General features: G+C 40.9%; 2 protein-coding genes across 2 annotated transcripts; one reads left to right on the top strand and one right to left on the bottom strand.

Moving 5' to 3' along the window:
- Positions 1–18,979: 18,979 nt before the first annotated feature.
- On the bottom strand, positions 18,980–21,747 carry tyw3 (tRNA-yW synthesizing protein 3 homolog). The gene is made up of 6 exons (XM_083525243.1): positions 21,341–21,747; positions 21,144–21,224; positions 20,577–20,675; positions 20,413–20,484; positions 19,959–20,092; positions 18,980–19,352 (listed from the first exon to the last, which is right to left on the bottom strand). Exons 1-6 carry the CDS (start codon positions 21,512–21,514, stop codon positions 19,151–19,153), a joined length of 762 nt encoding a protein of 253 aa, XP_083381369.1. The 5' UTR covers positions 21,515–21,747; the 3' UTR covers positions 18,980–19,150.
- Positions 21,748–21,929: 182 nt separating this feature from the next.
- cryz (crystallin, zeta (quinone reductase)) lies at positions 21,930–26,668 on the top strand. The gene is made up of 9 exons (XM_083525208.1): positions 21,930–22,071; positions 22,461–22,574; positions 23,127–23,279; positions 24,033–24,196; positions 24,279–24,330; positions 25,016–25,165; positions 25,336–25,437; positions 25,530–25,625; positions 26,483–26,668. The coding sequence occupies exons 2-9, from the start codon at positions 22,470–22,472 to the stop codon at positions 26,642–26,644; spliced, it is 984 nt and encodes a 327-aa protein (XP_083381334.1). The 5' UTR covers positions 21,930–22,071; positions 22,461–22,469; the 3' UTR covers positions 26,645–26,668.
- Positions 26,669–26,902: the final 234 nt, after the last annotated feature.

The raw sequence follows: 26,902 nt of genomic DNA, 5'->3' as shown, positions 1-26,902 counted from the left end.
TTTCGAAGTTCAAATTCCAGCCACACTAAGCTGCCACTCTTGGGCCCCTGAGCAAGGCCCTTAACCCTAAAGCTGCTCAGTTGTATGAATGAATGAGAGAAATGTAAGTTGCTGTGGATAACGGCGTCTGCCAAATGTCATAAATGTAAAGGTAGTGATCTATATGAACTTGTCAGAGTGAAGCCAGAATGTTGGATGAAGCCATGATGGATTCTGTTCTGATGGCTTTTTAAGATATAAGTCAAAGTCACAAAATTAGAGAAAGGAACTATTAACGAGGCACATTTCTTTTACATTTTGAGCCCCAAAAAAGTTTTTAAAACAAAGTTATATCATTTATTTCACTTTTAAAAGAAAAAACCTACATGGAACCAACCAGAATCACTTTTTCTTTTTCAAGTGCAAAAACATTACAACAGGAAACAAAGTTCATCTTGAGGCATCTAATTTCCTCTTATACCACAATTGAAAGAGTGAGCTGCACTTTTAACCCACGTGCTCTAGTTTGCACTTATGCTATAGCAGCTATAGAAAATCAATTCAATTTTATTTGTATAGCATGTAAAGAATGTACAACTTGTTCCTAATAATTGTACATTTGTCCCTAATGAAAAAGCCAATGGCGATTGTGACAAAGAAAATCTCCCTGAGATCATTTCCTCACAGACCTCTCTCTCTTTTTTCTTATAGAGAAACGTAACCGAAAGCGTAAACTCCACCCACTTGAAGATCTCGACAAACGTAGACGAAGGTACCTCTGACTACACTGGAGACTCCTTCTATTATTGAATCAATTAATGAATCGATAAACATCTGTATGAAAAGAAATGTATCACATTACGCTGATTAAACCCTTTTTTTTTTTTATTATAAGTTTAGCGTCTGACTGCTGTTACTATGGAAACCATTGGACGTGAAAAAAAATAATAAAAAGTTTTTTTTTTTTACATAAAAAATGTGCACTTTTAATAATTTTTGTGATTGGCAAAAAAATTTCGCAAAAATACTTTTTTATTTATTAAATTTTTTTTATAAAATATGCGAAACACAACATTTTAATTCCACTTATTTTATTTATTTTTTATTTTATTTATATTTTATAGAAATGTGCAACTTAAAGCTTCTGTCATCAAATCAAATTCCTTGTAAGTAAAAACATACTTTAACAATAAAGATCTTTCTGATTCTTCTATAAGAACAAGATACAAATATAATCCTGGTAAACTGTTCTTATAGAAAACTAATCAATACTTTCTGACCAATCACCAGTCAGCACTGTGGTATGAATGCAAAAAAAAAAATCTGGAATAAAGAAAGCTGCATTAATTACTGACTCGGCAGCACAAATGCCTGACTACAACCAACACTTCCCAAGCTTTGATATCAAGCCCTCCATCATCCCTCGGTCCTTTCATCCCTTTACAACCCCCCTACTAACTAAGCCCTTTGTCTTTTGTGTCCAAGTGAAATGTGTGAGGACCCCGGGAAGCTAGTTCTATTATTTTGGTTTGTTTAGGCCATTTAGCATCCTAAAAATAGGTCGTCACTCAGCGCCCGTTATTGACCCATTTCCGCCAATTGCGTGCCTCGAAGGCGTGACCCAACAGCACAAACCGGCCCGTATGTATAACAGGATTAAAAAAAAAAACACACAAAAACAATTAGTTTTTTTGCAGAAACAACTGACCGACCGAAGAGGCGTTAAAAGTGCAGCTGGAGGTTGTGATCTTCACTTCAAAGGCCTGAGTTCCTCTCCGAGTCTGGAGCTGGAAGGAAAACAGTTACAGTCACGCTACTGTATAAAAAAACAAAACAAAAAAAACCCGACTGAGGTGAAGACAGTGACGAATATCGCAAAGCACTTTTCTTCGCCTTTAATGTGTTTGCCTGTCTTTGTCTGTCCTGTCCTGAAATAACAGAACGCGCTTTGAAATCCCAAAAGCCATCATCACCCTTCAGCAGGAGCAGCGCTGGCGAAAACAGAGCCACGTATCAAAAATGTCAGAGTTTTCTTTTTCTTTTTTAGTTACTTCTTTCTGTCTGTATATTTATTTATTTTTCCTGAAGTAAAAAAAGCTACTTGATGGACACTACTGTTTCACATCTGCAGGATATCCATTAACGTTTATTTGTGGCATTTAGCAGACACTCTTATTCAGAGTGACTTAGGGGCCTTGCTCAAGAGCCCAACAGTGGCGGCTTGGTGGTGCTGGGATTTAAACCCTTTCGATCGCAAATATCGTTTCCCACAGGGAAATTGTTGTCATTTCTTCGCATGTCCCAGAGATGTTAAGAAGCTGAGGTCAGAGCGCAGGATCAGCCATGTTACAACACCTCTGGAGGGTTAAGGGCCTTGCACAGGGGCCCCAAGAGTAGCAGCTTAGCAATACCAGGGCTTAAACCCCCGACCTTCTGGTCGCCTTAATAATGATAAGTATTTAATAACAATAGCATACAAACAGATGATGAAATTACAGTGCACTACAATGGAAGGCTATTGCACTAAAGGTTGTGGGACAACGATGTTGTTTTGGAGCCTTTACAGTATTTAGGGTTTTTATAACAAACCCCTAGAGGTAAAAAAAAAAATGTAGGTGTTGGAAATATTTAGATATTTTCTGAATCTTTATCCTTGGCAACACCACGTTTCAGAGATTTCTTTGAGTTTATGATGTAAAAAATACTGAACATTCTGAGCGGTGAAGTGAAGAACACTGATTATCTTCATCATGGCACCTGTTAGTGGGAGGATTTATTAATCAGGCAGCAGGTGAACATTTTCTCCTCAAAGTTGTGGTTAGAAGCAGGAGAAATGGCGAGCGTAAGGATTTGAGCGAGTTTCACAAACTGAGACGTCTAGACTGCTGGATCAGAGCGTCTCCAAAACTGCAGCTCTTGTGGGATGTTCCTGGTCTGCAGTGGTCAGTGTCTATTAAAAGGAACAGTGGTGAACTGGCGACAGGGTCGTGGGCGGTCGAGGATCATTGATGCACGTGAGGAGCGAAGGCTGGTCCGTGTGGTTCCGATCCAACAGACGGGTTCACGACTGTTTTAGCAGCAAAAGTGGACACAATATTAAGCAGGTGGTCACAATGTTATGGCTGATCAGTATATTCATCATAATTATAATAATCTACCAGAACTGCACACTCCTGTACTATAAAGTCAAACCAGCAAGTCGTTTGAAAGAAACATGTGAACGTTCAGCACACAACCATTATTCCCTTATAAGGGAATGTTAGAACAGTCCTACTGTATATTCTGCTATAATAAATACTCTACTGAATCACACTAACTCCATGCATTTTCTTCCAAACCCACACACATACACTCACCCACAACTTTTGCACACTGCTGACTACACACACACACACACACACACACACACACACACACAGCACCGGAGTGGAGCAGGGTGGTGTAATATGTGAGCTGAGGGCTGTTTTGAAAGGCCTGCAGCGACATGAAGGATTTTTCCACGGCGTTTAGTCTCGCTGCATTTTAAAAAGAGGCCTAGCGTGCCTAGATCTCGCCGAGGCTCGTTCCACCCAATGAAGATGAATGGCCTTTATCGACAGCCCCATCTGAAAACATGGCACTACGCACCGGGACCTTTGATGCAGCTCCTGTGTTGATGCAGTGCCACCGAAAGGTCCAACAACAAGAGAACTGGCCCTTGGTGCAACAACACGGCCACTGTAGCAATGTTTTCACTCTGTATTTATAGGGGCAGACGTGCGGGTAGAAGGTAGGAGGTAGAAGGTAGGATCAGACCCACAGCAGCTGGAGGAACCATCTAGAAATGCCACTTTAAAATAGGACTGTGTTTGTACATTTCTATTCAAAGTGTGTGCTTTGACATATTCATTATTTAATTATTATAAATATTATTGTAGTTTATATAAGCACTCGACCACAAGGTTGGTATGGGCTTCTTTTAGAACGTCCAATTGCACATTGAGTCTCCATCTGCTGTTATAATAAGATCCACTCTTTGGGGGGGGGGGGGGGTTCATCCCTAAGGGTTTAGGGGCAGAGCTCTAAAGCAGGAGATCTTCCACATACTCCACATATCCGAACCATGTAAAGCAGATCTACATGGAGTTTGCTTTGTGCACAGTTTGGGTCTCCTAATTCAATTAAAGGGAAAATGCAATCCGCCAGCATCCAAAGACGTCTACAACAATTGTGTGCCTCCAAATTTGTGGTAATAATTTAATGAAGAAGATCATGCGACTAGAAAAATCAGGTGTCCCAATACTTTTGGCCGAATAGTGTATTTTGCCTGATGCGTCAACACACACATCTCCCCCAAAGGAATACTACAAAGCATTGGGAGGAAAAAAAGCCTTGAAATTATAAAGTTTATTTCATATTTTTGGGTTTGAACTTGTACCTGTGATATTTTAGAGCTTTCAGTAATTCTGAAACTAATCAGTATGTTTTTTTCCTCCTCAGATTTCTCTATGATAGACAGATCTGAACTAATCAGTGTTTTTTTTTCCCACAATGCACAACGAAATCAGATCGCTTATGATGAATACATTAAAAGTACATTAGCAATTTATGAGCTGTGGAAGGCGGCGGTTGTTTGTGCGTACAGTACGGCTCCCTGGAAAGATCTCGCGCCCTGCTCTAATTACACCTGATTGGTTCATGATGCTTTTGTTTCACTGAACGCTATGAGATCGTATAAAAAAGAAAGTGGGTTTTTTTTTCTCTCAAACAAGTACATAGTGCAGAAATGAAGATTAAATAAATTAAAGCTGAGCGAAACTGAGTGAAGCTGAGCGAAACTGAGAGAAGCTGAGAGAAGCTGAGAGAAGCTGAGCGAAGCTGAGCGAAGCTGAGCGAAGCTGAGAGAAACTGAGCGAAGCTGAGAGAAGCTGAGCGAAGCTGAGAGAAGCTGAGAGAAACTGAGTGAAGCTGAGAGAAGCTGAGAGAAGCTGAGAGAAGCTGAGTGAAGCTGAGAGAAGCTGAGTGAAGCTGAGAGAAGCTGAGAGAAGCTGAGAGAAGCTGAGAGAAGCTGAGATAAGCTGGGAGAAGCTGAGAGAAGTTGAGTGAAGCTGAGAGAAGCTGAGTGAAGCTGAGTGAAGCTGGGAGAAGTTGAGTGAAGCTGGGTGAAGCTGAGAATAGCTGAGAGAAGCTGAGAGAAGCTGAGATAAGCTGGGAGAAGCTGAGAGAAGCTGAGTGAAGCTGAGAGAAGCTGAGTGAAGCTGAGTGAAGCTGGGAGAAGTTGAGTGAAGCTGGGTGAAGCTGAGAGAAGCTGAGAGAAGCTGAGTGAAGCTGAGAGAAGCTGAGAGAAGTTAAGTGAAGCTGAGAGAAGCTGAGTGAAGCTGGGAGAAGCTGAGAAAAGTTGAGTGAAGCTGAGAGAAGCTGAGTGAAGCTGAGAGAAGTTGAGTGAAGCTGAGAGAAGCTGAGTGAAGCTGGGAGAAGCTGAGAGAAGCTGAGTGAAGCTGAGAGAAGCTGAGAGAAGCTGAGATAAGCTGGGAGAAGCTGAGAGAAGTTGAGTGAAGCTGAGAGAAGCTGAGTGAAGCTGAGTGAAGCTGGGAGAAGTTGAGTGAAGCTGGGTAAAGCTGAGAGAAGCTGAGAGAAGCTGAGAGAAGCTGAGTGAAGCTGAGAGAAGCTGAGAGAAGTTGAGTGAAGCTGAGAGAAGCTGAGTGAAGCTGAGTGAAGCTGGGAGAAGCTGAGAGAAGTTGAGTGAAGCTGAGAGAAGCTGAGTGAAGCTGAGAGAAGTTGAGTGAAGCTGAGAGAAGCTGAGTGAAGCTGAGTGAAGCTGGGAGAAGCTGAGAGAAGCTGAGTGAAGCTGAGAGAAGCTGAGATAAGCTGGGAGAAGTTGAGTGAAGCTGAGAGAAGCTGAGTGAAGCTGAGTGAAGCTGGGAGAAGTTGAGTGAAGCTGGGTGAAGCTGAGAGAAACTGAGAGAAGCTGAGAGAATTCACTACATGTATATATTTCACTAACGATCACCAGACACCCAAGATACCCCCTCCTAACCATCCCACCAACACCCGCCTTTGCTCCTGACCTCTTCAGGATGCTTTTTCATAATTCCTTTCTCTCTCGAAAGTCTGTCAGGTCAGGTCAGGAGACGAACCTCTACACCCCCCCCCCCCCTTCAACCCCACCACTTTTTTCCCCGTTTAATTCTGCCCTCTTTACTTCCTATGTAATTATTTCCTTTCGGGGGGCCGGTACATGAAGTCGAGTGAGGGCAAACAGGGAAGGGTCATTCAGCCTCTCGCTCCCTCCTTCCACCCCTCGACCACTTCAGAGGGCAAAAGGAAATTACAGGGGATCGGGGCAAATTAGAGCAGCGTGCCAGCCGTCAGCAGGGCCGAGCCGGGGCGTGACCCCGGGTGACCCCCACAGGTACACAACAACGGAGAAAACAGGATCGGCACGAGGGAGGGGTTTACTGCAGACTCGGATATCAATCACATCGAGTTCAACTGGGACAGGCTGAAATTGGACAAGACAAGTCAAGAGCGTGAGGAGGAAATATTCTGATCTACTGAGATCCTTCATGGATGTGTAGGACCAGGATGACCACATTTCAGACGTTCCTCGTGTTACCACGGAACGCTCGATGCCATGATCCAGTTTCAGGGTCTTTAACTTTATACAGAATCCATGTACAGGTTAAATACAAGTGGGTCTGATTTCCTTTGATGTAGATTTTAATGTATGTGCAAAAGTTTGTGCACCCTTAAGACAAAATAATGATTGAATTTCACCATCACGTTGATTTTACATTAACGGCGTTTAGCAGACGTGCGTTTACAGAGCAACGAACAAAAGTAATGTGTTGTCATGTGTTGTTTGTTGTTTAGTTAGTTTGTTGGTTGTTTGGGTGTTGTTTGTTTATTTGCTTGGTTGTTTGTTTGATTCTTTGGTTAGTTAGTTGTTGGTTCATATTTTTTTACCAAGACATTTATGCTCCTATGTGACAAATTAATTCAAACATTAACATAATTTTAGCATTAAAAAAAAAGCTTTGCTTTATTTTGAATAAAATAAACATCCAAAGCAACATAAAAAAAAACTGCTTTGAGTCTCTATCAATAAATAAATCAACATTGATTCACTAAGTTCACCTCAGCCTAAAACTCATGGGGGAGGAATTAAAACATTTTTTCTTTTACATAAAGGCATAAAACAATAAAAGAACAAAACGATGTGTACCTTCCTCTTCCCCTGAGAGAAGGTGGGACCAGTCGAGCAGTGCTAGAAGATCTGAGAGTGGGTGGTGCAGTGTGAGGAGTGATGAGAGATTGAGAGGGTCCGATTTGCTCGTTCTGCTTGATCGTATTTGTGAAACCAAACACTGTAAATAAAATTCACTTTTTGCACTGAAGGGTGCACAAACTTTTTTAAATTGAAAAGTCAGATCCTTTTTTTTCCACCTGTGCATGAAGGTCAAATATTATGAATGACCCCAAAATTCCAACATGGCGTCATGTACAGAAAAAACCACCTGTCGTCAAAATGATGGAAAACATGCTGAAACTTGAGACTCCTTTCATAAATGTTAAAGCAGTACGAAATTGCAGCATTTCAACAGTTGCATGTTTTAAACTCGTTCATCCACTGTGAACGAGTTGTTACCATGGAAACTATAACGTATTAGAACGAAGGTACGGCTATAAACCAGAGAAAACGAATCACGGCTTTCTGACCAATCACGCTCCAGAATTCAAAACGTGCTAATATGACAGAAAATAAACGTCACTTGATAACTTTCTATCGTGTCGACCTTCTAATCTCACGACGTCAAAGTCTGAACCCTCAAGATTTTTGGAAGCTAAAACATCCCCAGAGACGCCTCGTATTTAAACTCCATGCTCAGCTGGAGTGTAAATGATCTGAGAGCCTAAACTTCGATGAGATGCTTTGTTTAAACAGTAGAAAACCTGCACTCATCCCAGCTCTGGGCCTTCAAGTGTATCTGTCGCTGGACCTAATAAACCGCATCCATCACCGGGCGGATTGATTAACACGCTCCAGATGTTCCAGGCTTCACGTTTCAGGAGCTCTCGCGTTCCGAAACCTTTGTTGTGATAATGACACAGTACCCAGAACGCAACTGTTTATTTTTGCTTCCCGTCCAAAAGTACAGTCACGCGCGCTCGGGGATCCCGTGCAGTCGAGGTTCCTCCGAATGAGTAATCGAGCGCTACAGAAAGGAAGTCAAATTAATCTTTCTGCTCTGTTCGTTCGACTTCAGCCTCCTCCACAAGCCGCTAATTATAAACTGCTGTGTGCCTGGTGTGTATACTGTACACCCAGACCCGGACCTCGACCCAGACTAGACCACCAGCGACCACTCAGGCAGGGTCTTTCTGAACGTCACAGCCGTCAGGTAGGAACGAGGAACACACATCCTGCTGGAGATCAGACACAGTGCTTCCTGTCTAAACATCAAAAAAGCAGAGGTGAAGAATAAAAGCCACCAGCACTGAGATCTACGTCATGTTCTCAATAGATCGGATCAGAGATTTCAGATTTTGGGGATGTAGTTAAAAAAAAAAAAGGAGTGGTAATAATGCGGCTGGGGGCGTAGCCATTCTTGTTTTGTTTTTGCTTTTTTTTTTTTATGATTAATAAGTTTTTTTTGTTTTTTTTTAACCTAGAAATTAATATTCTTCTATAAGTTACATAAATTAAACAATAATTTTTTTTTTTACATTTTTATAAAAAAAATCGATTATTTATTTATGTATTTTTTTTTTATTGAAAATAACATTTATATTAAATAAATACATTTTAATAACCAAAAGAAAAACATGAATGATAATTGAAAGGATCCTTAAAATAATGAGGAGGGGGTTTTTTTTGTTTGTTTCTCTGTGCAGTTTGTTTGTTTTTATTTTGTTGGTTGGTTGTTTGCTGACTTGATTGTTTCTTTGGTTGGTTGGCTGGATGTTGAGTTGTTTATTGTTTTGTTGTTTGTATGGTTGGTTATTTTGTTTGCTTCCTGTTTTTTTTTTTTATTATACATCACACTTTAGCTTTTTATTTTATTTTATTTTTACAAATAAATTGTTTCTATTTGACAAATTAAACACTAACATTATATTTGCAATTAAAGAAACATTTGTTTGTTTGTTTGTTTTAATTGAAATAAAACAGGTGGTAGATTAGTGGTTAAGGCATTTGACTTCAGCTCTGAAGGTCGTAAGTTCAAATCCCAGCCACACACAGTTGCCACTTCTGGGCCCCTGAGCATGGCCCTTAACCCCATATCTGCTCACTTGTAAGAATGTGATAATCGTGAGTCGCTCTGGATAAGGGCATCCGCCAAATGGCGTAGATTTAAATAAATGACCTTTAATATCCAAGAGAAAGTTAAATAAAGGGATCCTTTAAAATAATGAGGAGTTTTATGGGCTGTTTTGGTTTGTTTGTCTGATTAACATAATCAATATCTTCTAGCTTCTATACTCTTAGTGATACACAGAGAATAATCATGGCCTGTTTCTCTTTAATAAAATTATTGTAATATTGATCATGGTGTGGTAATGGCAACCCAACGATGGTGTCCCTGTTGTTGATTGGTTCCCTACACCTGGGCCACACACGCAGCGTTTTATTCTTTACTTCCATCGTTATTGTCGTGTTGTGGGTATTTTCACACTTAGTCTCATTATGAGGAAACGATTTCTGCGCCACAGAAACAGAATCAGTTGCCACCCCGTGACTAACAACCCGCACATCTCCTGAATCAGCTGAACCAATTTCAGTTTGACCCCTTTGACCTTTCCGGCTGACCTTTCAGTTAACTGTTATTAGCCGCAGCCGCTGTCGGGCAGCAGAGTCGCTACAGCTAGCAATTAAAGCTATTAGCTGAACCGCTTCCCATGCGCGAGTGGGGTCCTTTTATAAAAAAAAAAGCGGCATGTGTTTAATTAACATCGCTAAAAATGAAGCATCCAACAGGTCTGAAGAAGGTTTTTAAAATAATGTTCCTACAACGTACTGAAAAAACACACACACAAACACACACCTGCTAGTTTAACGAGATTATGTGTGATTTTCTTATAATTGTGCTTCTTTCATTTGATTTTGCTTCGGCATGTGTGTGTGTGTGTGTGTGTGTGTGTGTGTGTGTGTGTGTGCGCGCGCGTGTGTGTGCTCGCGTGTGCGTGTCCCCATGTGTGTTTCTTCCCCGAACTGTTAGCACAAAGTCAGAGGCACACAATTGTGTAGGTCGTCTTTGGATGCTGGAGCAGGAAATGTTCTCTTCACTTGAACTAGGAGACTCAAAACCTGTTCCAGCATGATAATACCCCTGTTCACAAAACCAGGTTCATGAAGATCTGCTATCCATTTGTTGGAGGTGTGGTAGATATCTTCTGCTATAGAGTTCCATCCCTATTGAACATGAATGAATATGAATGCTGACTGCACCCCAGGAACCTCCTCACCTACATCACTACCTGACTTTACTAAAACTCATGTGGCTGAATGAATCTCCACAGAATCTAGTGGAACATCTTCTCAGAGAAGTGGAGCTCAGTCTAACAGCAACTGGGCACTAAATGTGGAATAGAATGTTCATAAGCACCTAACAAACGTATAGTCAGGTCAGAGGAGGGGTTAGGGTTAAGGTTAAGGTTAGAGTTAGGGTTAAGGTTAGAGTTAGGGTTGAGGTTAAGGTTAGGTTTAGGATTAAGGTTAAGGTTAAGATTAAGGTTAAGGTTAGAGTTAGGGTTAAGTTTGGGCTTAAGGTTAGCAGTTAGGGTTAAGGTTAGAGTTAGGATTAGAGTTAGGGTTAAGGTTAGGGTTGAGGTTAAGTATGAGGATAAGGTTAGGGTTAGGGTTAGAGTTAGGATTAGAGTTAGGGTTGAGGTTAGGGTTGAGGTTAAGTATGAGGATAAGGTTATGGTTAGGGTTAGAGTTAGAGTTAGGGTTAAGTTTGGGGTTAAGGTTAGCGGTTAGGGTTTAGGGTTAGGGTTAAAGTCAGGGTTAGGGCAAAATAACTAATCCTGGTGCATAGAAAATGACATGGTCCTCCTACTTGGGTTAGGGTTAGGGTTAAGGTTAGGGTTAGGGCCTCCTACTTATGTATGTCCTGAACGAGCAAAGTCTCTGTCTCAGATATAAAATGCCTCAGTAAGCACGCATTTGACGAACAAGTCCTAGCTTTAAAACAAATGCGATTGAATGAAGAATATTGTTAATGCAAATATAAAAGTTTGACCAGTAAACCCAAGCGAATACTTTCCCACCCCAAACTACCCCTTTGACTCCGCCCATAATTGTTGCATGCTCCCTTAATTCAACGTGCATCATCCTATTTCAAGAATGCACCCAAAACCCGAACAAGAACTTTCTCACCGAGTTGGTAACTACAAACGGACAAAAACAAAACATCCCTACATTAGTATTGGTGTTTTTTTCCCTAAACGCTGACTCATTCATTGCACTCAATATTGCATTAATGGAAATAAAAACGAGAGCTACTCCAAATTCTCATCAGCATTACAACCACAAGGTGACCTTCTTCAGGAGGTTTTTCTTTAACAGCGCTGGGGGGGGGGGAGTTTAGTGTTTCTTTCGGAGCAGGGAAGGGGAGGGGAGGGGACAGAAATCAGCCGGGTTGGAGTGACAGTAAGAGGGCGGCTGATTGCACTGAGCATGGAGGACGAAGAGGCCGCAAAGAAGGAAAAAAAAAAAGCTTCAGCTTCCAGTGGGGGGAAAAGACTCCTAATCAGAGTGCAGAAATGGCCCACTTGACAATCACATGCACCGCAAAAAAAAACCTCCCAATTCAGTGCTGATTGCAGCCATTTCCCTCCTCCTCCTCCTCCTCCTCCATCTCCTCACTTCTATTAAAGCTCCTTCAGCTCCTTCAGCCTGCCAATCAGCAGCCCTTCCTCACCCTCTTCACCTTCTTAATACACAATAATAATTCCACCACCTTTCTAATCACTCCTCACTCCATCAGGTGGCTAATTGCTGTTGTTTTAAGATGATCATCAGAGCCATGGTTACACCCCCCCCCCCTTCTTTTTTTTTTTTGTCTCAAATGCTCAGAAAATAAAATAGAAATTGCCCTCAGAGGACCTTGTGTTAACTTTCATCAAAGTCCAATTGGAGTTTTACAACATGATGTTCGACAATAAGAATAAAATAAAATTTAACAGATTTTGACTGTTTTTTGGACAATCGGCTAAGCAGATTCCTCATTTTCATAGATGTGATTTCTACATGATTCACAGTCTATTGTACAGTGCAGTCAGAAGGAATTCAGACCCCCGACTGTTTATGTTGCAGCCTGATACTACAATTAATCTTCACTCAGTCCCCCATAATAAAAAAGTGAAAAACAGAATCCTAGAAATGTCAAAAAAAAAAAAAAAATTTATACGTATATCTCACGTACATAAATATTCAGACCCTTTACGACGACAAATTTCATTCAGGTGTCTCCCAATTCTCTTGATCATTTCTGAGATGTTTCTACACCGTGACTGAAGTCTACCTGTGGAAAAATGTAATTGATTAGACATTCTTTGGAAAGGTGCACCACCTCAGCCTACAATGAAAATCAAAGCAAAAAACAAGCCATGAGGTGAAAGGAACCGCCTGCAGAGCTCAGAGACGGGATTGTTACAAGGCACAGATTTTGGAAAAGCTACAGAAAAATTGCTGCTACATAAAGATTCCCAAGTACAAGGTGTCCTCCATCATTCTCGAAATTCCTAAAGCTGGTCCCCCAAAGCAATCAGGGGAGAAGCATTTAAGTAAGAGAGGTGACCAAGAAACGGATGGTCACTCTGATTGAGCTCTGGAGATCCTGTGTGGAGATGGGACGAAGTTTCAGAAGGACAACCATCACTGCCGCCTTCCACCGATCTGGGCTTTTTTGGCCACCTCTGTGCAAAATCTATAGAAGTCTGGTTGGAGTTTGCAATTAAAGCACCTGAAGGATTCTTAGACTGTGTGGAACATGATTCTCTGGTCTGATGAAACAAAGATTGAACTGTTTGACCTTAATTTTAAACGTTATGTTTGGAGGAAACCAGGCACCATCTTAACAGTGAAGCACGATGGTGGAGGCATGATGCGTTAAGGAGGGGGCAGGGCGGGGTTGCCGGCATCTCTGGAGAGACTGAAAATGGCTCCTCATCCAACCTGACCAAGTTTGAGAGGATTTGCCATGAAGAATGGCAGAAAAAAAAACAATCCAGGTGTGCAGAGTTGCTGAGTACTGAGTCTGTATACTTATGCACAACATAGTACTTCAAATAATTCTGTTGGTTTTTTTTTTTATTATTGTAATAAATGTACAGACATTTCTAGAATTCTATAATTTCAAGACATCTAAACTTTGAAAGAACACCTATGGAATTATGTAGTAAACAAAAAAACTGTGAAATATCCCAGAGTAGAAAGCATTTAATTTTTTTTCTCATGATGTAGTCACAGAATAGTATTCTTTATTATCAGGAGTTCCCAGAGGTGCTGAGTGCTTGTTGGCTTCTTTTCCTTTACTCTCCAATCCAAGTCATCCCAAACCATCAAAACTGAATTTAGATGAAGTGATTGTGGAGCCCAGGTCATCTGATGCAGCACCCCATCACTCTCCATCTAGAACAAATTATTTTACCACATACAGTGGGTACGAAAAGTATTCAGACCCCCTTTCACACAAGATTTTTCACTCTTTGTTATATTGCAGCCATTTGCTAAAATCATTTAGGTTCATTCTTCTTCCTCATGAATGTACACACAGCACCCCATACTGACAGAAAAACACAGAATTGTTGACATTGTTGCAGATTTATTAAAAAAGAAAAACTGAAATATCACATGGTCCTAAGTATTCAGACCCTTTGCTCAGTATTTAGTAGAAGCCCCCTTTTGATCTAATACAGCCAGGAGTCTTTTTGGGAAAGATGCAACAAGTCTTTTACACCTGGATTTGGGGATCCTCTGCCATTCCTCCTTGCAGATCCTCTCCAGTTCTGTCAGGTTGGATGGTAAACGTTGGTGGACAGCCATTTTTAGGTCTCTCCAGAGATGCTCAATTGGGTTTAAGTCAGGGCTCTGGCTGGGCCATTCAAGAACAGTCACGGAGTTGTTGTGAAGCCACTCCTTCGTTATTTTAGCTGTGTGCTTAGGGTCATTGTCTTGTTGGAAGGTAAACCTTCAGCCCAGTCTGAGGTCCAGAGCACTCTGGAGAAAGTTTTTGTCCAGGATATCCCTGTACTTGGCCGCATTCATCTTTCCCTCGATTGCAACCAGTCGTCCTGTCCCTGCAGCTGAAATACACCCCCACAGCATGATGCTGCCACCACCATGCTTCACTGTTGGGACTGTATTGGACAGGTGATGAGCAGTGCCTGGTTTTCTCCACACATACCGCTTAGAATTAAGGCCAAAAAGTTTTATTTTGGTCTCATCAGACCAGAGAATCTTATTTCTCACCATCTTGGAGTCCTTCAGGTGTTTTTTAGCAAACTCCATGCGGGCTTTCATGTGTCTTACACTGAGGAGAGGCTTCCGTCGGGCCACTCTGCCATAAAGCCCCGACTGGTGGAGGGCTGCAGTGATGGTTGACTTTCTACAACTTTCTCCCATCTCCTGACTGCATCTCTGGAGCTCAGCCACAGTGATCTTTGGGTTCTTCTTTACCTCTCTCACCAAGGCTCTTCTCCCCCGATAGCTCAGTTTGGCCGGACGGCCAGCTCTAGGAAGGGTTCTGGTCATCCCAAACGTCTTCCATTTGAGGATTATGGAGGCCACTGTGCTCTTAGGAACCTTAAGTGCAGCAGAAATCTTTTTGTAACCGTGGCCAGATCTGTGCCTTGCCACAATTCTGTCTCTGAGCTCTTCAGGCAGTTCCTTTGACCTCATGATTCTCATTTGCTCTGACATGCATTGTGATCTGTAAGGTCTTATATAAACAGGTGTGTGGCTTTCCTAATCAAGTCCAATCAGTATAATCAAACACAGCTGAACTCAAATGAAGGTGTAGAACCATCTCAAGGATGATCAGAAGAAATGGAAAGCACCTGAGTTAAATATATGAGTGTCACAGCAAAGGGTCTGAATACTTAGGACCATGTGATATTTCAGTTTTTCTTTTTTAATAAATCTGCAACAATGTCAACAATTCTGTGTTTTTCTGTCAGTATGGGGAGCTGTGTGTACATTCATGAGGAAGAAGAATCAACTTAAATGATTTTAGCAAATGGCTGCAATATAACAAAGAGTGAAAAATTTAAGGGGGTCTGAATACTTTCCGTACCCACTGTATATATATATATTAGAGTGAGTGGAGGGTGAAGCATAAACTGCTACATTTGCCTGTCATCAAAACGTTAAATATTTTCAGAATTTTGTCATTTTGCTATCGTCATGGTAAGCTTGAAAAGTTGTAGCTCCGGGACGATCTGTACGTGATTCTGACGAAGGATTTTTTTCTACAGGATTCATTTGCCATTTTTTATGTAAAACTGAACTAATAAGTTGAGAAATAAAACTAAAACTTTCTTCTTGAAATTAAAAAAGGACTTAACATTAACCAGGTCTCAAATGTAGCATATGGCTATAGTTAGTAAGGCTAACGTAGCTAGCTTAAAGGACAAAAGGAAAGCTTATAGCTACTAGTTGTGAATTGTTTGGGGTAATACTGTGCATTATTCACCACTATTATTTTCACAACAGGTTTATAGTTTGTCGATTTCCAGGGAATTCTGCCAAGTACGAATGATCAAACGCAGGCAAAACTGAAGCTCCAGCGCTGAACAAAATCCACTGCAGAATGAGGAGGAGGATGATCATCATCATCATCAACAACATTAACACACTTTAGGAAATCATCTGCAGCATAGTTCATAAACTTTCTCCTTAAAACCTTCAGGCTTTAGAGTCAGATTAGTGTGCAGTGAAAGTGCATGAACGCCCTCTACTGGCGAACTACTGAACTCAATTCAATACCACTTTCACTTCGAATCAATTTTATTTGATTTATTTGGTGATGAACAGTAATGAAATAAATGTTAATCATTACTGTACTTGAGTAGCTTTTTCGTGTATTTGTATTTTAATTAATTTAAATTTGGGGAGACTTTTACTTCAACTTTATTACATTTCAAAGTCAAATATTTGACTTTTTACTCAACTACATTTTGTGAATTCAGTCGTTTCTTTTTATTTGTGAGGATTAAAAACTTGTGAAACACGCAGCGAGCGACCAATCAGGATCGAGCGCACGCTCTGTTTTACACGTGTACTGATTGGTGGTTGGTGTATCTACTGATCACCAACATACAGGTTAGCATCTGTTCAACATCTAGCAAAACATTTAGAAATTAATAAATGATGATGAAACTCCAGACTTGAATTCACCACAACACACGAGACCTCATTTGCATAAATAATTGTTTAAATCGTTAAAAAAAAAAAGGTTTTGTGTTCATGATAATTGTAATAGAAATCAGTGTTTGAGTCTTTAATATGATTTTATTAATAGATCAGTGTAGGTACGGCTCCTGACCCAGACATGAGGAGAAAAATAGTTTATTCCATGTGTTCTGTCCTGATTACAAACGGAAGCTTCTGGACTAGCCTTTGATCCAGTCTAATATAATATACGCGGTGGTATCAAAAGGTTTGGAGACTAGCTTCGTATCACGCCAACAGGTGGCAGCACAAGGCTGCACGCACAGTCACAGGGAGCACCTTCATAAGGCCAAATGACATCGTCCAGTGTACACCCACCCTACTCGCCAGATATGGCTTTGCGGATTTCGTTCTCATCCTGAAGATGAAGATCCAGCTCAAAGGCCCCGTTTTGAGGCAGTTGCAGAGATCCAGCATGAATCGCATAAGGTGCTTGACACGCTTCGAAAAGAAGACTTCCAGGATACATTCCTGAAGTGGCAGGAACGCTGGGAACGCTGGATTGCTGTGCAATCTGACTATTTTGAAGGTTTTTCTCACTGGGTTTCTTAATGGATAGTCCAGGTTATGATTAATGCTTTAGACTTCCAGTGAGAAGGTTACGAGTTTGAATCCCAGAACTGCCAAGCTGACGCAAATTCTTCTCAAGTGTCTTTGGATAAATGAATGATGTTTTACAATGTCATTGAACTGTACTTCTGGTCTGTCAAGTATGGTCAGATAATCCTGTTCCACCACATCCCACCACACCACAGCACGCATGGATCACCAGCTGCTCCTGATCAAATCCACGAACACACCTGCGTATACTTCTAAAACACAATTCAGCACTAACCTCATGTGGAACTGCGAAGGACTCGCTAATGAGCCGAATCCTCCTAATGAGGCATCTCAGGTCCGAGGCTGGAAGAGTAATGATCTCGAATCTGGAGGAAATGGGTTTCCAGACCACAGCCCAGCTTCAGGAGCGAACGACATGGCCTGCTCACTTTCCACATCTTCTAAAGCTTCCGTCTTGCATCTTCGCCTTTCAGAGTCGTGTTCACTTCTGAAGAAACATCATGATTTGAAACAGATTTAAACGTGCAGTTTACACACGAGAGAGAAGAAAAAGTGTGTTTAATTATAGGAACTCGTTTTAATCAGTACAGATGAAAGCCTCAATGTTTATGCCATGCAACGAGATAAAAGGTAGACGTTAATGTTGCGTCAATTTTAGTTGATTTTGAAGACTAAAAAAAAGCAGATACGGCTCTGAATTAAACACGTCCACGCCGAGCTGCGGTTTCATCACCAAGCTACCACATCCCCAAACAGTAGGCCAGAGATAATCCACACCATATCACATGGATTTGTGGAAATCCGTGGAATTTTTTTTAGCAATGACATTTCTGTTGTGCCACAAAATCAGTCATGCTCGGGGGGGTTTTTTGTCCATTTTTGGGTGCATTTAAAGTTGAGGAGCAAGCTCTCGCTTACCTCAGGAATCACATAAGTAATCACACATGGTGTGCTCCTGCTTTAAGTCTGACTGCTACAAAACGCCGACACTGGAGACTCCTTATTGAATACGTAATGAGTTGTTGAGAAATTAAATCGACAAATTCTGACCAATCAGAATGCAGAATGTGATTAGATACCGTTTGTGTTGTTTATGTTTGAAACTCCAATGTTACATGGACTGTATGGTCAAACGTTTGTGGACACCTGAGCATAAGATTGTTATGTGCTCTATGAACATCACATTTAGTGTCTATTTGCTGTTCTAATGAGCTCCACTCTTTTGGGAAGGTGTTCCACTGGATTTTGTGGAGATTTGTGTGAGATATCATTCAGCTACAAGGGTGTTAGTAAAGTCAAGTACTGATGTAGCTGAGAAAATGAGGAGGCCTGTGGAGCAGTCGGCGTTCACATTCGTCCCAAAGGTGTTCAGTAAGGTCAAGGACAGTGCTCTATAGCAGTCCACTCATTTGTGACATCTAGCTGATGCCCTTATCAACTGAGAAGTTGAAGGTTAAGAGCCTTGCTCAAGGGCCCAGCAGGGGCCTCCTCAAATCTTCCGTGTGACACCGCAATTTCATGGATCTCCAGGCTGTAAATGTGAAACCATCCCCAGCTGTACTGAGTGGCCTCCAATCGAAGAGAACCACATCCAGAGGCAGGTCGGGACGGAGCGGGCAGATCCGAGGAGAGGAGAGGGGCAGGAACAGTGATCACTGGCACCTCAGGAACATGTTTAACTCAACCGAATACCTCCAATGCCTTAACCATTCAATTCAGCACCTCAACAACATTTCAGCTCAAGGCTACTCAAGGTCTTCCAAACCTCCAAACTGAAGCAGATCTTCAGGAAACTGGCATTGTGCACAGGAGCATTGTCATGCTGGAACAGGTTTGGATCTCCTGGTTCAAGTAAAGGAAAAATTTCATGCTCCAGCATCCAAAGACCTCTGATACAATTGTGTGATGAATTTATGGTAAAGGTTTTGGGGCACTATTAGTTGGAAAAGTCGAGTGTCCCAATACTTTTGGTGGGAGTGTGGATAGATAGAAAGGACAGAAAGGAAAACCACAAGCACAGGTTTTATTCTTCTATATTTTACACACTAAACACCTGCATCGTAACGATTCCGTATAAAATGTGAAAAGATTTACAATAAAATAATAATAATCTTAATAAAACGGCTGCTGAAGTGTTTTTACAGACATGCAGCACCGTGTGACGCCGTAACGCCGCTAAGAGAATACAGTGAGTTCACACTCGAGCTCGTCGCTGTGTTCGCCCTCACTCTGCTGTCTGATGTTACAGTCTGATCCTTCACCGTCCCCGTCCCGCTCTCTCCTCCTTCTCCGTCTGTACACAGCCTTCTCATCCGCGACCTTCACACGCCTCGTATCCTCCTGGGGCTCCAGAGCAGATCTCAGACACCCGTAAAACCTGAGACAGACGGATCTTTATTACACGACTGATCCGATCCAATCCAATCCAATCTAATCTACACAAACGAGGGATTAGTCAACTTCCTTTACTTCCTGAAACACGAAGCAGGAAAAATGCAGACAGCTCACAAATATCAAAGGGCTTAATATCAAGATCAAAGTAAAAAAAGAAGATTTTTTTTTAAAGAAGAATTTTGAGTCTTGTATTTATATTTTTATTTTAATGTGCCGTCCACCCGACCCTTCCACCGATTCTTCCATTCTGATTGGTCAGAAAGTGCAATCAGGTAATTGTATACAATTTTAATGTAACTATTTTTACGGGGGGTTTTTTTTCGACTTTTTTTTTTTTTTAACATACTTAAATGTATTTATTTTTTCAAATCATTGTTTTGATAATTTTTTTTTTTTTTTTTTTTTTATTTTATGTAAGGTGTCCTTAAATCTCATGCTGTACTTTATAGTTTATACTTTTAATACCGTAGAATATTTTAGATTTTTTTTTTTATTTACATGCACATTCTTTGGTATTGGACAGTCGTAAAAAGCATTTCACTACAAGTCGTACTCCGTATGAATGTAAAATTTGATTCAAATATAAAACCTATCGATCCTCTTGAGATTTTCGTCCATTTTGTTATTTGCAACTCCGACGAGGAAATCGATATATTCTTCAGAAACCAGGACTTTCCCCTGACGGCCGAGAGGAACCTCGAGACAGTGGGTACTGCGTACAGCCTGCGTTAAAAAAAAAGCACAAAATTTGTGATAAAACAAATATCTTCAGAACCAGAAAGCAGCATTTAATTATTTTTTTTTTTAAATACGCTTCGCCTCTGAATGTGAATGAAAAGTTGATCATTAAAGAGGTGGCCATCTTGGAAAATCATCATCCTAAGCGCTAACCCTAACCCTAAACCCCGCCCACCAAAGCCCCGCCCCTCACAGTTTAAACATGGAGTTCATTATTTTGATTGAAATGATACTCAACAGGAAATTACACGCGTTTAAATATAATTAATTTATGTATAAAAAAAACGTATGACGAAAAAGTTCACCATGATGATTTTGCCTTTCTTTCCGACCGTCACTCCAGAGTTCCTGAACCCGGAGTTTATCGCCACAGAGTGCTTTGGGGAAGAAAAAAATTAACAAAAATAATAATAAATTCAACCAAAAGAAAAAAAATGTTAACACTTAACAAACGTGTTTTTCCTGTTACCAGGAGCTGTGCGTCCTCCAGTTGTTTGCATTGCACATGAAGAACACAAGGTTCGAACTTAAATACTGCGTCTCCTGAGGATTTCTCCAAACCAGCCATCTGATCACGTAAAAAAAATTATAATAATAAATTATTAAAAAGAAAGAAAAAATGTTTATAGGAAACCACAATACATACAGATCTTTTCACCAGGTCAAATACAGTATAATGTAAAGTATAATGTAAAGTATAATGTCTTTCATGTGGTATTTTTGGAGGAAATGTCCAGAATCAGTTCTGCGTAACAGTCAGAGATAAAGATCTAGAACTTGGAAAAAAACACTGAATCTGATCTTCTGTGATCGTCTGATCTAATAACAGACACAAAAACAAAATGGTATTCTATTTCTAAATAGAATAAAGTATCATCTCTATGCTCTGGAAAGAGGACATGTTTAATGAGCATCTCTGGAAGGAGTCTCCAGTACCAGTTCTGCGTATCAGCTCGGGAAAAGAGTTAAAACATGCAAACACCAAAAAAAAACAATAATCGTAAAATCAATCTTCAGTCAAAATTAAATGAAATACCACTTCGTCTTTCGTACACTTCTTATGCGTGACAAAGAGCCAGGAACAATTCTGCTTTTGCACTTCAGCACAATCCGACACCTGCCACAAACAACATACAGTCAATGTCTTAATTGATTAATTGTTTAATGAACTCATTAAAGCTGTGAAAGCCTAAACCCTGATACATCTGCTCCTGCAGTGTAGGAACACTTTACCCCATCTATCAGGATGATTCTTCCAGAACACGAGCTTGTGGTGAAATACTGATCAGAGAGGTTTAGGAAGGAGACCACAGTGTTAATGTCCTCATCTACACTACCCTTCTTACTCAGGTCCAGTTTGTTCAGCCCCTGCTGTTTCCACTGGAGAAACATCTTCTCTCCTTCCATCTCGGTTTAGTAACATCTAACACTAATTATTCCAATCCTTCACTTCTCCTTCACTTCTCTATTGGAGCGATTTCTGATTTCACCGTTTGATACAAATGAGCTGCAAAACGCACGTTGTTTTATCCGGCGGCTCCTGCGAACCGACTCAGAGCCGAGACTAAAAATGGAATCGATTCTTCGCCAAGCGAGTAATTAAGAAATAGGAGTCGATTCCAAATTATTACGAAAATCCTTTTTTTACATCCTTCTGTTTTAAATCAAGGAAATATTTTGCAAATTGTTAGACCCTCATGATGCAAAACAAAAAGGTTTTAACACCTCCTTGGTGTTTCGTCACTGGAAACGCGTAACCAAATCCAAATCGACTCATAGAGTCGATTCAGTACTCGTTCTAGACCCCTTGTCCAATCAGATTGCGAGCGCTATCCAATCGTCAAAAGGTACGGTACGGTAGCCGCGTGGTATCACGTGACATAACACGCGGAAGAATTTACGACATCGAGAAACTCATGTGTCAAAGTCTGATATAATTGCCCCAGTTTGTGTTTTGCAGCTGGGTGAGTTCCTGGACACACTTCAGACATGTTTCATTTATATTTAAAGTTTTATTTATTATTATTAATATTAATGACATATTATACATTTGTATTTATATCAAAGTTGCCAAAATATTTAAAACAATGACGTCAAGAGGGTCATTTCAATGTTAAAAACAAATCTGTGGCCAAAGAACATTGACAAACTAATATGCATGATCAATGAGAACTGTCTGTCCCACAAACCTCCAAAAACTTTTCCTTCTCTCATAAGTACCGTTATGTGATGGGAAATGGACACAAGTGCTTAAACAGGGTACCAGGTTCTGGATTCCCATCAGGATGATGTTTAACATATAAAACAAATCCCCAAAGTGTAAAAAGTGTGCTGACGAGTGATCCTTTAACAGGTTGGTGAGATGGCATCGAAACTAATGAAAGCCATCCGTGTGTCCGAGTTTGGAGCTCCTTCGGTTCTAAAGTTCTGCTCGGATTTCCCGGTTCCTGCTCCAGGAGCCAAACAGGTACTGGTACTTTACATACACTGATCAGGGAAACATTATGACCACCTGCCTAATATTGTGTTGGCCCCCTTTTCGCTGCCAAAACACTCCAGACCTTCAACAGCATGAACTTCTTCAGAAGTTCGTCTGTTGGATCGGAACCACACGGGCCAGCCTTCGCTCCTCACGTGCATCAACGAGCCTCGTCCCCCACGACCCTGTCACTGGTTCACCACTGTTCCACTTTTGATAGATTCTGAACACTGCAGACCAGAAACATCTCACAAGAGCTGCAGTTTTGGAGACGCTCTGACCCAGACGTCTAGACGTCTCAATTTGTCAAACTCGCTCAAATCCTTACACTCGTCCATTTCTCCTGCTTCTAACATCAACTTTGAGGACAAAATGGTCACCTGCTGCCTGATCAATAAATCCACCCACTAACAGGTGTCATGATGATCATCAGTGTTCCTCACTTCACCAGTCAGAATGTTATAATGGTATAATGTTCTACCTGATTGGTGTCCAGATGTGTTAAACATGCTGCAAACTTTAGATACGTTTGTAATGCAGGTGCTGATTCGAGTGCACGCGTGTGGCGTGAACCCGGTGGAGACGTACATCCGAGCCGGTGTCTACGCCCGCAAACCCGACCTCCCCTACACTCCTGGATCTGATGTCGCCGGGGTGGTGGAAGCTGTCGGAGATGGAGTCTGCTTTCTGAAGGTTCCATCACCTCGATTTTCAAAGATTATATAGATTTTTTGAAAGACATTTCAATACTTGTGAGTTTGAATTTCATAGGCCAAAAAGTTTGTGCACCCCTGAATCACACCCATGTGATTCTTCCCCTCAAACCTCAATGAAGACAATTGTATAGAATGTTCTCAATGTCTGAACGTAGTGATGTAAAAAAGATTAAATACAACTTGATGTTTTTTTTCCTGTTGTGTGTGCAGGAAGTTACAGCTCTACCTCTGCCATGTTAATCTGTATTCTATGTGACTCTCAGGACACATTTGAACTTCTCGAGAAACATTTAAGCGACGAGAAATCGATCTGAATATCAAATACTGTTTACAAATGATTGCATCACATTGTTAACTTTTAAAAGTGCTCCAGTGAATGAAAGTAATAATCCCTCGTTTATCGCGGTGATTACGTTCCAAAACCGCCTGCGATAAATCAAAAAAACGCGATAAACGGATGCCAACCCAAAAAGGTTATTTTATGTATGCAGTACTGTATTAACATTCGACTTCATTTTATAATTAATAATTATATTTGTATTAATAAATTTCATTATTTCAACATAAAACTCCATAAAAACAATTCCCTGTAAGTGTTTTGGTCTACGCTGCTCTCAGCGAGACACCGGGACAAACTCATTCGTTATGTGGCAATAAGCCATGGCGTGGGATTCGATCCGCAGTAAAGCGGGGGATTTCTGTCTGAAACTAAACCGTGGTCTCGTTCCAGGCAGGAGATCGAGTTTTCACCACCGGCACGGAGACAGGAGGATACGCTGAATACAGCGTCGCTTCAGAGGAGACAGTTCACAAACTGCCAGATTGTCTACATTATAAACAAGGAGCCGCTGTGGGAATCCCGTATTTCACTGCGTACAGGGCGATTTTTCACAAGTAAGAAGGGAAAGAATCTTCCTTTTTTCCTTTTTTCCCCTTATATGTGTTTGTTGAAGCGTTTATATTTTGTCTTTAAAAGGGCGCATGCTAAAGCAGGGGAGATCGTCCTGATTCACGGAGCCAGCGGAGGGGTGAGAGCGATACTTCAATATTAAAAATCATTTATTATTACTAATTCGATCAATTTCTAGTGATCAGAGAAACTTGCGGTGGACAACAAAGTCTCATATTCAATAAATATCAAAGGATAGGAATCATTTTAAGATTTTGTTTTATGTACAATAAGCTGGCTTTAAAAACCAATAATAATAATAATAATAATAATAATAATAATAATAATAATAATGTTCTTTTTTTAATCATTATTATTTTTTTATTTTTTTTTATGCTAAGTGAAGATGAGGTTTTTCATGATCTTTTACACATTTGGGATAAATAAATATATCGTAAATAATAATAAATAGAATAAATATATAAATAACTGACATTTAGGAAAGAATATGGTATTAATTGTGTTAATAAATAACAGTAAATATATTAAAATACAAATAAAACTATGCTTATGTTTTTTTTTTACGGATTACATGATCAGATGTTTGAACCTTTTTTATTTTATGTAATGTTTTACGATGTTTTGATAATGTTAATAAATATAATAATAAATAATAATAATAATAATAATAAATTATAATGATAAAAAAAATACATAGCAGTATTATTATATAATAGTATCACTTAAACAATAAAAAAAAATGTGTGTGTGTGTGTGTGTGTGTGTGTGTGTGTGTGTGTGTGTGTGTGTGTGTGTGGTTTTAGGTTGGAGTTGCAGCATGCCAGCTAGCCCGAGCGTACGGGTTTAGGGTTCTGGGTACAGCTGGTACGGCGGAGGGAATGAAGCTCGTGCTCAGTAACGGAGCCCACATGGTTTTTAACCACAGAGAAAAGGACTACATGGATAAAATCCAGGTTTGTTCTGTTTCTGCTGTAAATTTCCTGCGTGGGGGGAACAGTCAACACATCAGCATCTGTGTGTGTGTGTTTGTGTGTGTGTGTGTGTGTGTGTGTGTGTGTGTGTGTGTGTGTGTGTGTGTGTGTGTGTGTCTGTGTGTGTGTGTGTGTGTGTGTGTGTGTTTTAGGACGCGACTGAAGGCCGTGGTGTAAACGTGATCGTGGAGATGCTCTCCAATGTGAACCTGAGTAATGACCTGAAACTGCTGGCGCCCGGCGGCAGGGTGATGGTGAGCGGCTCGTATTTCTCCACGCACGTCTTTTATACGTGTCTCTGTTCTGCACCTCCTTCCTTACTGACGTCACTGAGATGTGCTTTCAGATTGTCGGATGTAGAGATTCTGTCGAGATTAACCCGAGAGACACGATGGCGAAAGAGACAAGTATCATCGGCGTGTCTCTGTTCAGTGCCACAAAGGTCAATTTTTTCCTATTTCTACTGTTTCTACGTTTACTTTATAAAGCCACGCCCCCTTTATTTAGATTGATGAATACATAAGCCATGCCCACTTCACTGAGACTGAGAGCTGCATAAGCCACGCCTCATTCACTGAGACTGACAGATACCTAAGCCACACCCCCTTCTTTGAGTGACGGATGCATAAGCCACACCTTCATTTGCAACAGACAGATACATAAGCCCCACCCACTTTACTGAGACTGACAGGTGTATATATGCCACGCCTACCAATTTAAGTGGCAGATAAACAGGCCACACCTCCTTCTGTGAAACTGGCATTCACATAAACCAAGCCTACTTCTGTGGGACTGACATACATAAGCCACGCCTCCTTTACTAAGACTGTCAGATGAATAAATTAATAAGACAGACAGATAAATAAACAAGCCACGCCTCCTTCAGCTAGACTGGCATTTACATAAGTCACGCCTACTTCCGTGAGACTGATAGACAAATAAGCCATGCCTTCTTCACTGAGACTGAAAGATAAATAAGACACACACCCTTCATTTAGGCTGACGGATAAATAATCCACACTTCCTTCACTGATACTGAGATACATAAGCCACGCCTTCTTTGCTTAGACTGACATATACATAAGCCATGCCCACTTCACTAAAACACATAAATAAGACATGCCCCATTCACTGACACATGGATACGTAAGCCACGCCAACTTCCAGACTTCAAGGATTATGGTTGATATGCTCACAGACACTTACAATATTGTTTGCTCTGTGTGTGTGTGTGTGTGTGTGTGTGTGTGTGTGTGTGTGTGTGTGTGTGTGTGTGTGTGTGTGTGTGTGTGTGTGTAGAAGGAGACAGCAGAGACAGCCGCAGCACTGTTTGCTGGAATGGAGGCCGGGTGGCTCAGACCCATCATCGGTTCTGAGTACTCCCTCGATAAAGCTGCTCAAGCCCATGAGGAGATCATCAACAGCTCTGGGGCTTCAGGGAAAATGATCCTGATCATGTAAACCATAATAAAAACCTACCACTGATTTTAGATGTTTCTTTTCTTTACTGCTATAATAATCATCAGATGTTGTTTTGGTGGCTTTAATTCTATTAGTTAGCCTTTGGAGTGTAGGACAGCTGGAGGATCAGGTGGCACTCAGGTAAAAAGCTGTAACACTACACTGCAAGTTTGTATTCAACACTGGGTTAAGTGCTACCTCCTACCTCCTACCTGCTACCTGCTACCTGTACACCTTCAGTTTTACCAGAACACACGG

The sequence above is a fragment of the Silurus aristotelis genome (assembly GCF_946808225.1).
Source record: "Silurus aristotelis genome assembly, chromosome: 22".
Classification (NCBI taxonomy): Eukaryota; Metazoa; Chordata; class Actinopteri; order Siluriformes; family Siluridae; genus Silurus; species Silurus aristotelis.
Note: the sequence above shows the minus strand (reverse complement) of the source record. Positions and strands in the feature narration are given on the sequence as shown.